General features: G+C 40.8%; 1 protein-coding gene across 8 annotated transcripts in view; it reads left to right on the forward strand.

Annotated features, from left to right (window-relative positions):
• MTUS1 (microtubule associated scaffold protein 1) overlaps positions 1 to 12,453 on the forward strand; it is a 190,561-nt gene that overhangs the window by 105,169 nt on the left and 72,939 nt on the right. For all 8 annotated transcript variants that reach the window (XM_069573316.1, XM_069573322.1, XM_069573320.1 and 5 more), the window contains 2 exons: positions 3,138 to 3,272; positions 5,807 to 5,845. In XM_069573316.1, the coding sequence (XP_069429417.1) occupies positions 3,138 to 3,272; positions 5,807 to 5,845 (174 nt within the window). The remainder of the gene's footprint in view (positions 1 to 3,137; positions 3,273 to 5,806; positions 5,846 to 12,453) is intronic.

Here is a 12,453-nt window from a genome sequence, read left to right on the forward strand (position 1 = left end):
ATAGGTCTGTAAGTTAAATTCAGTTTTTCAAAATCTGAATAGGCAACTTATTTGCTGCTGAATATAGTTTTCAAAATGTGTCAAGAAAAGCCAGACTCGAATCCAGATTGTTGTAATATACGGTTGATACCAATAACACCATTCACTTCCCTTCATAAATTTTGAGTTAGTATAGGTGGAAATGTTGATTGAAACTCAATATCCATTTTCTATGAAATTCTAAAAGACATGCTCTATGACACTTTGGTTCTGTTTCTTTAAGACTATGAAGTCACTACCCATCGGTTCTTTAAAAAGTTATGTTGAATTTTGTAGTGGTTGTATCTTCAGTGTTTAACATTTACGTTAGCTCCCTGTCAGCTTTGGGAAACTCAAGTCTCCACATTCTAGGGAAGAAGGGAATTGGAAAGGATAGGAAATTGACAGAAACTTGTCAGTGGGAGGGAAGACTGTAGATTTGGCCTGGTGTTAAGTGTTACCTGGGCACAGGAAGAACAAACAGATGGCTCCCTGCAGGGGGCACTTGATGTTGATCAGGGCAGAGTGATGGCAAGTCTTCACCAGGTTCAAGTGTGACATCCTTCAGGACTGTTGTAGAGCTGGACAGTTTAGCCTATGGGAAAATTTCTGTCTTCAAATTTATAAATGTTAGTAAATAGGATTGACATCTCATCCCTTTGCAGAAGTGTGAAGTGAAGAAAGGGATCAAGATTGATGATAAAGACCTTCGTGATTGTAAGCGTTAATAATTAGACTGGAATTGGATGGTTAGAATTGGGTGTTGAAAATTATTTTGAAACAAATGATTAAAAAGTCCCGTCTGGGTTGGCAGAGGGGGAAATTAAGCCTGGAAACCAGGTTGTGAATGATCAAACCTCCAGCCCAGTAAGTATATGGTGACATAAATATGCCAGTGGTTTGTATGGTTACCAAGGGGAGATAGATAAAAAGGTAAACTTTTATGGGAATTGAAAAAACTATAAAACTTTCTAAGTAGTTTTCTTTTCATTTTTTTTCCCCTCCTGAGATGTGGAGAGAAAAGGGCAAAGTGCTGTGTTTACACTCTTGAGCATTATGTATAACATGGTAACCTCTCAGCAAGAGCCAAGCAGTGCTGTTAAAATTCCTTGTAGGAGCCGAGCTCCTAGACAGTGAACTTTTTCAAAGATTATTCAGTTCTGGAGAACTAAAAGGAGAATTTCAGAATGATAAGGACATACTGATGCCCTCCCCCTCTTAATCAGGTCACTGCTGGTGCTCTTCTCTCTGTTTTTATTACTACTTACTAAAATTGGAAACAGCCTTTTTGATATATGTAATTTTATGTGTTATTTTTGGCTGCATTGGGTCTTCGTCACCACAGAGGCTTTCCCTAGTTGGAGTGAGTGGGGTCTACTGTTTGGTTTTGGCCTCAGAGGCTTCTCAGAGAAGTGGCTTCTCTTGTTAAGAGCACAGGCTTCGGGCGCATGGGCTTCAGGCTCCGGAGCACAGGCTCAGGAGGGGTGACACACAGACTTAGTTGCTCTGCAGCATGTGGGATCTTCCTGGATCAGGGGTCGAACCAGTGACTCCTGCCTTGGCAGGTGGATTTTTACCCCTGAGCCACCCAGGCAAGTCTCTGAAACAGCTTACTGTGTTATCTTTACATGCCGATTCTATTGTTTCCAAACCTTTCCTTTAAGGTTTTGGACACTTACCTCGATTCTAAAATGTAGATAACACTCAGCCAGAAACAGTGCAGTAAGTGATGGGGGTGCTGGTTATGTTCCTAAAGTTTCCATCATCCTCTCAAACATACCACAGCTGGGAACACTGTTTCATGGGACCTCATGACGGGCCCAGTGCACCTTTACCAAAAATGCGGTGTGAAAATGCATTCTTATTTTGAATTCAGAGCACAGGAAATAGACCCTGCTCCTTCGTTTTGCTTGCCTCTTCCCCTGCTCCTTATAAACCTTAAGGATACAATAGAAGATTTGGGTTATTTTTTTCAATCCAGTGGGAAGCTATAAATGTGAAGAGAAATTTCTCGTTGGTGGAGAACCTACATAAACATGCCATCTACACAGTTGTCTCATGTAACTGAAAGATACTTAGTTTTTCATTGCCCAGGGCTCCAGTCATTACTGTGCAAAAGAAGAAATACAAGTAAGCAAAGCATCTATTGAAGGCTTTGTCTACAGGTTACTCCGTGGTTTCAGATTTTCACTCTGGTAGACAGTCAACGAGTTATAAATCATTAATTTTTTTAAAGGTGTGTTTTTATTTCCAAATGTCATTGTCTTTTGATAATGCCAAGATTGCCTTTAGGGTCCCAGTGAAGACAGAGAAGCAAAATCAGAGACTAGCAAGATAGCAGACATCCTTTCCAGGACCCATGACATGTCAGACCTAGTAGAGTATTTGGTCACCTTCACTCCGACCTCTTCCTGGGAAATGGTGTAGGCCTGCTTCTGTGGGAGCCCCCTTATGCTAGTTTAACTGTCATGGACTCAGAATTACAGCACAGTCTAAGCATAGGTGGCTAGTCTCAAATTTGCTCCAAAAGTCCTTTATTCAGTTCCTTTAGCGCCTGGAAACGTCCCTCTGCCCCCAACCCCGAGTTAATTCCTGTGTGAGTGAGAGAAGAAAGGTGTGTGCGGAATACAAGAGATGCTTTTATTATTTAGGTGGAATTCCATTTTCTGTTTCAACTCTGAGGCTTAGGCACCTTTGTTCTAGGGCAGATGTTGGAGTCTTAGCGTCTTGCTGCAGTGGAGAAGGGTCAGAACCTGATCTCATCTTCACAGCTACAGATGAGTTTGTGGATAATACTCATCCCTCGGTACCACAGGGGATTGGTTCCAGAACCCCCAAGGATACCAAAACACCTCCCAGGTTTCATGTGAGATGACAGCTGCCCTGGACCTGAGGCATGAACTTGGGCTGTACCAAGATGTGTGATCACTCTGGTTACGATCATCCCTGCGAACAGAACTACCTGCTGTCTGTCGTTGTATCCCCACCATCCAGTAACGACTGGCAGGTGGTGTAGGTGCTTAGTGAGCACCTGCAAATTCAAGAGGGACAGATAGGTCACGGAAGATTCATACTGTGGTTATCAGTAAACTGAAATGCACTTTTCTGTTCTATTCTAGCTGGTAATGCCGCTGTCATCAAATATGAGGAAAAACCTCCAAAACCAGCATTTCAGAATGGCTCCTCAGCATCCTTATATTTGAAGCCCTTTGTACCCAGAGGTCACGCGCACTTTCTGAAAACTCCTCCAAAAGGTATGGGACCTCCTGGTGAAGAGAAGAGGAAGATGAGGCTTTTCAAATCCTTGGCTTGTAGGAGGTTAAAATGTTGACAGCTTCATGGTACCTCAGACTTTTATTTACAAAAAGTCTGAGAAATAAAGCCATAGCAGATTTTACACTGAGGGAGCTCTTCTTGTTCTGAGAGTCTGCTGGTTCTGTAGCTAAAACTTGATACACAGAAATCAGCAGATAGAGCAAAGCTATAAGGTGATAAGAAATAAAACTTCCAGAGTTAAATTATGTGAAAGTGGTGATCTATAGTAATGGCATAGAAATTCATGGTTTACTTTATACTTTGGATCCAACCATGTTATCCTCACCGCCACCCCCACCCCCACACCTCTTTCTTTATCTCTTCTCTGAATCACTCACTTTGTAATTGCTGCAGCTATAAAGGTTAATCTTCAGGTTTACAACATAAGTGGTATATACTTCTGGGGTCCCCAGCCTCTGGAATCTAATGCCTGATGATCTGAGGTGGAGCTGATGCAATAATAATAGAGATAAAGTGACAATAAAAGTAATGCACTTGAGTCATCCCAAAACCACCTCTCCACCCCACGACAACTTGCCACCCTGCCCCCAGGTCTATGGGAAAATTGTCTTCCATGAAACCAGTCGCTGGTGCCAGAAAGGCTGGGCGACCACTGCTTATATGGAATGTTCTCTTGCAGGTTTATCACAGTGGAGTTTAAGCACATCAACAGTTGTTATTCAGTGAACTGAAAGATTGTTTAGCTGAAAGAATAATTGTGAATGAGAAGCTTGAGCTGTCATGTGTGAGGCATATTTATATTAGAGAGTCTAAAAAAGACAGAAAGTTACACAGTTCTCCTTCATCCCATCAACCACGAATAACTGCTCCATTTCCTCCTGTTCATTTCTTTTGCAAATCATTTTCCTTTTGTTTCAAGAAAACTCAGAGCATAGTATGTACCCTCTCTTGTGCTGGGCTGCTTTATATTATTTAGTAGTATGTCATGAGAGCATCTTCATTTTAAATGACTATGAAATTGTCTCCTGTTTTCTAATTCTGTGGTTCCTGAACACAATTTCTGACTTTCACTGTGGCACCTTATACTGGGATGAACATCTTTGAAGGTGAACATTGTTCATTGCTTCAGATTCTAGTTACATCCATGAGGTTTCCCTACAAGAGGGATCACTGAGTTAAACTGTGTGAATCTTTGGGAACTTGTTATTATGTCATTAAATAACATTCCAGAAAGGTGTTAGTCTCTCAAAGCAGTGAGTCTGTTGCTCTGCGTCCTTCTCAACGTGTGTGTGTGTGTGTGTGTGTGTGTGTGTGTGTGTGTGTGAGAGAGAGAGAGAGAGAGAGAGAGGGAGAGAGAGAGAGAGATGTATGTATGTGAAGGTTCCTGTGGTAACTTGAGGCTGATTACCTATTAGTATTTACCAACACTTTTTTTTTCTATTGAATTCAAGAGAGAATAGGTACAGATACTGGCAGAGAGATTCTTCCAAGTGCCAATAGGTTCTCATCTGTCCAAGGTCTTAAATAAACTTCTGAGACATCAAATGACCCCTTGTTGGGATGACATCAGTTTACGAAATCTGTTTTTATTGATGGATGATAAAGCCCCATGATCTCCACATACACTGGTACCTGGGAAAAAAAAGTCTAACTTTGAGACTAAGGTCACTTGCAGAGTTGGAATAGCTTGATTCCTCGGATACCTTTACAGAACAGAGAACCTCAGTATTCTAAAATGCCCTTTTATTGAATTTATGAGCTTTTGTATCACAGAGGTTTTACTTGAGTGGAAATCAATGCTTTCTATTTACAACGGCCACATATTTTAAGAGATTATCTTCTCTGTAAAATTCCATGGATAGAATGTGGCAACTGTTCTGACTGATCTGCCGGTCCTTTGCCCTAGAAACGACTATCGTGTCAGGAAAACGTGCTCATAATCTCCTCGTGACTGACTTTGGAGGCTCTGTGCCTGTCACCACTCCTGGTTGTATTTGTTCTTCAGCTTTATGGGTGTATAATTGACAATGAAAATTAGAATAAATTTGATTTAATGCATACATACATTGTGAAAGAATTCCCCTGCTTACAATTTTATATCATATCCATTTGAAGGAAGAGCGTATATATATTTTTTCCTTCATAGCTGAATAGCAATACAACTGGATTTAATACTTAGCAGTTTTAGAAATCACACCCTTTCTTTCATAAATTCTGGCCCTTTTCCTGTTCTGTAAGTGGTGGAATAGCATAAAGTGTGTAAGACACATGTAAATTCAGTACTGTTGAATTTGAATTTTAGTAGTTCTTAAATTGAAAAAAACTGTGGTTTGTCCTAACATATTTAATCAGTGACAATGAATAATATCACCATTAAACCATTAAACTACCATTTGATCTTATTTGGAATATCTTTTTATACTTGAGAAGGGGAACTTTATTTGTAAAATGGTTTATTGTGTGATATTTCCTGTAAAATGTATATCTTACAAATATTTCTCTTATATTTTAGATCCTTCAAGAAAAAGTCTATTTACAGCCTTGAATACAGGTAAGTGACCACTTTAAATACAGATAGAGGAAAAGAATCGTTTTGTAAAGTTATATTATCAAGTATTTAAGTGTATTCACAGTGATTTTTCACTAGTTGCTTATAAATATACTTTGTTTTGTGGCATAAACATAACTGCTTGTGACATTGGCTGGCATAGGGCTAAAACTTGGTGAACAGGGTTGCTAAGCCTTCTGATGCAGAAGGATGTTTTATTAATCACAGATAATTTGCTTTTTTAAGTAATGATTTTTTTTTTCAAATGTGGAGCATATTTATTATTCAACATGTGGAGATATGGAGAATATACTTTTTCTAAGAAATACGCTATTGTAAAATGGATAGTCTTTAATGGTTAAAAATCTTGTGATCAGGTTTAGTAGTAGCAAGCACTTAACATTTTTCTTTTCCTTTTCACACTTCTATGGAAAAAAATTAACACCTATCTCTAAGACTGTCTCTGAACCTTTGAACATCAACTAGGACTTTAAAAAACTTGGTCTCTTGAAGCCAGAGAAGATTTTATAAACTGTACTCACTACAGTTTCTATGTTTTATCTATAGCTGGTTAGGTCCCTACCCACTACTTAAATTCTCCTCCTTAATATGCTGTTATAAGACAGTTTGATGGCTTCTGAGTCCATTGAGGATTACAACAGCAAATCAAACGGCAGAGGCAGAAGGGTATTACTATGACACACTGATTACAGATTATCATGCTTCATGATAGCACTGGGAGCTAAGGATTTAAAGGTGAGCCCCAAATGAGTAAGGGCTTTGTCTTCAGGAAGGTTCCAGGAAAGTTGAAGGATTGCGCAAATAAATATACAATCACAATTGCAATAAATTTTAGGAAGGAGCATTGCTGGTTCCTAGTTAAAGGCTCTGATGTAGTGAGGAAAGCCTGAATAGGAGGTATAAATTTGTGGATACCCCTCACCCCAACCCCCTGTATACAGGTAGCATATTAAAGAAAATGGGATGGATAATCTTCCATATGGAATAACTTGATGCTCCTGAGGCGTCCTTGGTTTCCTCAGCTTAATCAGGCAGGCAAGTTACAGGCTTACCTGTTACAGGCTCTCACTTACTATAGAGCTAGAGAGGACCTAGGAGCAGGTTAAATTCTAAAGGCTTCCAAGAGCACGAGTTTGAACATACATGTTTACCAAACTAATTTTTAAAGGCCAAAGGAAACATTTCTGCACACAATGAGATTTTTATTTTCTTTCATTGTAAATTTCCAGCACATCCTAGTATTTTGAAGATAAAATATTGCAGGTGGATTCTTTACCACCTGAGCCTCCAGGGAAGCCCAACACGCTACAGGATGACTGCATGTTAAATCAGATAACTTTTATCTGAAAGCTAGGTGATAATTCTGGGTTTAACTGGGAAACTTCCCAAGTGTCTTCCAAAGTGGCTGCACTGGTTCTACATTTCCATGAGCTTTTCCACATCTTTGTCAACACGTGCTTTTGTTTGTTTTTAACTCATTTTTATCAGACTACTGTTGATTCACGATGCTGTGTTAGTTTCTGCTGTACAGCAAAGTGATTCAGTTATACCTATATCCACTCTGTCTTAGGTTCTGTTGCCATATAGGTGATTAACGAGCATTGAGTAGGGTTCCCTGCGCTACACAGTAGGAATAAGTTATCTCTTTTATACACAGTAGTGTGAACACTTGTTTTTGTCCGCTTTTTTTTTTTTAATTTTTATTATAGCAAGTGGGTCTAGTCTAGATCTAGTGTTAGTTGCTCAGTTGTATCTGACCATTTGCGACCCCACAGACTGTAGCCCACCAGGATCCTGTCCTGGGATTCTCCAGATAAGAATACTGAAGTGAGTTGCCATTTCTTCCTCCAGGGGATCTTCCCGATCCAGGGATGGAACCCGGGTCTCCTGCATTGCAGGCAGATTCTTTACCATCTGAGATACCAGGGAAGCCCTATTCTAATGGGTATGAACTGGTATTTCATTGTAGTTTCAATTTGCATTTCTCTGATGGCTACTCAAGATGTTGAGCATCTTTCAGAAGCTTATGAGCCCATTCATGTATCTTCTTTGGGGGAATGTTTATTCAAATCCTTTGCCCATTTTAAAATTATTTGTACTATTATTATTGAGGTGTAGGAGTTCTTTGTATATTCTGAATATTAGGCTCTTATCACATGGATGATTTGCAAAAAATTTTCTCCCATTCTGTAGGTTGCGTTTTCATTTTCTTTCTTTCTTTCTTAGTATTTATTTGACTGTGCCAGGACTTAATTATGATGTGTGGGAACTAGTTCTCTGTCTAGGAATTAAACCTGGACCCCCTGTGTTGGGAGTATGGAGTCTTAACCACTGTACCACCAGTATGTCCCTGTCTTTTCATTTTCTTGATAACACCCTTTGAGGCACATTTTTAATTTTCATGAGATCCAGTTTATCTATTTTTCTTCTTATGTTGCTTATCCATTTGGTATTATGTCTAAGAAGCCATTGCTTGTACAAGGTCATGAAGACCTATACCTATGTGTTCTTCTGAGCATTTTACACTTTCAGCGCTTATACTTTGATGCATTTTTGAGTTAATTTCTGTATATGATATGAAGTAGGGGGATCCAACTTAATTCTTTTGTATATAGATTTCCAGCTGTCCCAGCACCATTTGTGGAAAACACTGCTCTTTCCTCCACTGAACTATCGTGGCACCTTTGTTGAAAACAGTTGGCTGTGAACACGAGGATTCGTTTCTAGGCTCTCTAAGCTATCCCGTATGCTTCCCTGGTGACCGAGATGGTAAAGAATCTGCCTGCAATGCTGGAGACCCAGTTTCAATCCCTTGGTTGGGAAGATCCCTTGGAGGAGGGCATGGCAACTCACTCCAGTATTCTTGCCTGGAGAATCCCATGGACAGAGGAGCCTGATGGGCTACAGTCCGTGGGGTCACACATGGATCTACGTGCTGATCCTCATCAGTACCATGTTGTCTTGCTTACTGTGGTGTGATGAGTTCTGAAATCAGAAAGTGCACATCCTTCAACTTGTCCTTTTTTCAAGATTATTTTGACTGTTCTGAGCCTCTTGAATTTCCATGTGAACATTGGTGTCAGCTTGTCAAAGAAGCTGTTGGATTTAGGATTTTGATAGAGATTGCCTTGAATTTGCAGATGCATTTCTGGAGCGTTGGCCAGCTTTACAATATTCAGTATTTTGCTTCATGAATGTGGGGTGGCCTCCCCTTTTAGTTAGGTCTCCTTTCATTTCTTTCAACGACTTTTTGGTAGTTTTCAAACACAAGTTTTGCAGTTCCTTTGGGGAGTATTTGCTGTGTGAAATCTCTGTGCTTTGGAGCTGCTACTGATACTGGTCACAGTGAAGGAACTAAACAAGTCTAATATGCCTGCTCTGTGCAGCTTGGAAAGGCAGTCTTAATTTACGTCTCAAGTCAGTGATTACATAAAGTATTGTAGGGCGTCCCTGGTGGCTCAGTGGTTCAGAATCTGGCTGTCAGTGCAGGAAACACGGGTTCGAGCTTTTGGTAGGAAAGATCCCACATGCCACGGAGCAGCTAAGCCTGTGTGCCACCAACTGTTGAGCCTGCTCTCTGGGAGCTGCAACTGCTGAGCTCGTGTACCACCAGTACTGAAGCCCACACACTCTATTGGCTGCGTGCCCCCGCAAGAGAAGCCACTGCAGTGAAAAGCCCACGCACAACTAGAGTAGCCCCTGCTCCCCACAGCTAGAGAAGAGCGCTCACGGTAACGAAAACCCAGCACGGCAAAAATCAATAAAAATATAAAGTATTGTAAAGGATATTTGTTTTCATAGACATAGCAAAAACAAAACAAAACAAAAAAAAACCAACCTCCAATATATATCTCCTTTCTACATGCGGAAAAACTATTAGCATTAGGCATTTTCCCTTGTCACATTGTGGGACTACTGCGATGTCTTGTTTCCATTGACACTTAATGTAACAGTGACCCTTGATAGGAAAGGTTATCACAATGGCAAATTAACAACTGACTGAGAAAAGAAATGGACAGTATAAATCATACTGTGGTTTTGTCTGGCAAAGCCTCTAAACCATGGATTAGAAATAGGGCATGCTGGGATTTCCCTGGTGGTCCAGTGGCTAAGACTCCACTCTCCCAATGCAGGGGGCCTGAGTTCGATCCCTGGTCAGGCAACTAGATCCCACATGTTGCAACTAAGAGTTTGGGTGCCACAATTGAAGATCCCCTGTGCTGCAAGTAAGGCCTGGTGCAGCCGAATAAATAAATACATAAATATATATTTTTAAAAAAAGAAATAGGGCATGCTGCTGCTGCTGCTAAGTCACTTCAGTTGTGTCCGACTCTGTGCGACCCCATAGATGGCAGCCCACCAGGCTCCCCCGTCCCTGGCATTCCCCAGGCAAGAACACTGGAGTGGGTTGCCATTTCCTTCTCTAAAGAAATAGGGCATAGGACAGAGTTTGAGAATGCCTGCCTTCAGTTAACCCTGCTCTAACAATTGCAGTGGGAGAAGCTGTATTTTAAGGGGTCAGCACTGTGATTTAATCTAGATTTTGAGTATTAACACGTATTTTCCAAAAGTCATAAACTTGACTTTTCCAGGCTTCTCTGTTGATGGTTAGTGACTATCATTATTTAACACTGACTGAGTATTATGGTGAGCCTGCTCAGGAAAAGGCACAGTTTGTTGGCTGTTGGAAGAGCAGCTTAGAAACTGAGAAAGTGAGGTGTTAGTTGCTCAGTCACGCCCGACTCTTTGCAACCCCATGGACTGTAGCCCACCAGGCTCCTCTGTCCATGGAATTCTCCAGGCAGGAATACTAGAGTGGGTAGCCTTTCCCTTCTCCAGAGGATCTTCCCGACCCAGGACTTGAACCGACGTCTCCTGCATTGCAGGCAGATTCTTAACCATCTAAGCCACCAGGGAAGCCCAGATGCTCAGAAGTAGTGTCCAAACAGCAGTGACTTTTTGGGTGGATCATGTAACTTCTTAATACTAGTTTTCTTTTCTGTATGGTTGAAATGATTGATCACCAAGGCTTCTCCCTGCTCTCTAAGCCTGTGATGGCAGAGCACGTCGTCTTTCTATTTTGCTTGCAATGTCATCATTTAGACTGTACAGAAGACATTGCCTCCGCATACAGACATGCTCCTCTGAGCATTAAATCTTATGGCTCTCAGATAGTTTTCTTTTTTTAAAGCAACAAACGGTGGTGGAGATTAAAATGGAGCAACTTCATATCTTTTCATTTGTGTACAGTAATCACTTGACTTGAATTATAGCAGTTTGCTAAGGTCTAAAATGTTTAGCCTGTTTAGAAATCACCCTTTAGTATTTTTTAATTTGTGATTTGAAATAAAATGTAGATAACGTTATACCCTGCTGTCCCCTAATACAAGCAATCACTTATAATGACTATTACATTTAACATATGCAGCAGCATTTAACTGCTCCTCTTGAATATTTGCGGTTCTTCTATAGCACATTCACAGATGATCCTGTGATGAACATCTCTACAACGAATACCTTCAAAGTTTAGGGGAGTTTTTGTGATAGATTCTTTTCTTTAATTAATTAGTATATTGGCTGTGCTGGGTGTTCCTTGCTGCACTTGGGCTTTCTTTAGTTGCAGCGAGCGGGGCTGCTCTCTGGTTGTGGAGTACGGGTTTCTTGCTGTGGTGGCTTCTTGTTGCAGATCACGAGCTCTAGAGAGCACAGCTTCAATGGCTGTTACATGTGAGATTGCCCTGTGGAATGTGGGATCTTGGTTCCTGGGCCAGGGATTGAACCCGTGTCCCACTCATTGGTAGGCAGATTCTCAACCACTGGGCCACCAGGGAAGTCCCCTGTGATAAATTCTTGTAAGTAGCATAAACAAATCAAAACACAGCATATTTGTCACCACTTCACTCAGCAAATTGCTTTCCAAAAGCTTCATATCCTTTTATAGCATGACTGACAACATAAAAGAGTACCGGCTTCACCATTTTTTTTTTTAATTTGACTAGTTTAGTAGTTGAAAATCAGTTACATCAAAGACAGTTCCATCACCTCGTGGGCAAAGGAAGAGGAGCAGAAAGAAAATGAACTTGGCCGGCACTGACTGTTGGGATTGCGGCATTCCCCTGGTGTCCTGATCTTGGGTTCATTACTAAGCCTCTCCAAAGGCTCATATTTCTCACTTGGGGACACAAGCATGTTTCAGGAGGACTTCCCAGTATAGAAGTATTTTATGTAGAGTTGTTATATAAAAAGTTCTCAAAGGGTAGCTGCTAGGAGACAGTGACGAGGATAATCCTTTTCATTGTTCTTATGATTCTAGTGTCTTACTATTAGAGCTCTTTTCCAGGAGAATGAATTATTTTAAATCCCTTAAGCAAGCAGGGAAAACCACTGAACGTCAAGAACCACCCTCGTGGGGTCTAGCTGTTGTCATTTATTTAAAGATGATGATGCTGCAAGATTCTCACCAACTCTGACTCTAAATAAACCTTGGTTTGCTGTTTATAAGGATGATGCCACGCATACCAGGTACTATTATTATGTGGTTCTACCCCACATTAAAGCTGTTAGGGATGCCAGAGCACCAGAGTTGTATT

Source organism: Ovis canadensis, chromosome 26, assembly GCF_042477335.2.
Source record: "Ovis canadensis isolate MfBH-ARS-UI-01 breed Bighorn chromosome 26, ARS-UI_OviCan_v2, whole genome shotgun sequence".
NCBI classification, from domain to species: domain Eukaryota; kingdom Metazoa; phylum Chordata; class Mammalia; order Artiodactyla; family Bovidae; genus Ovis; species Ovis canadensis.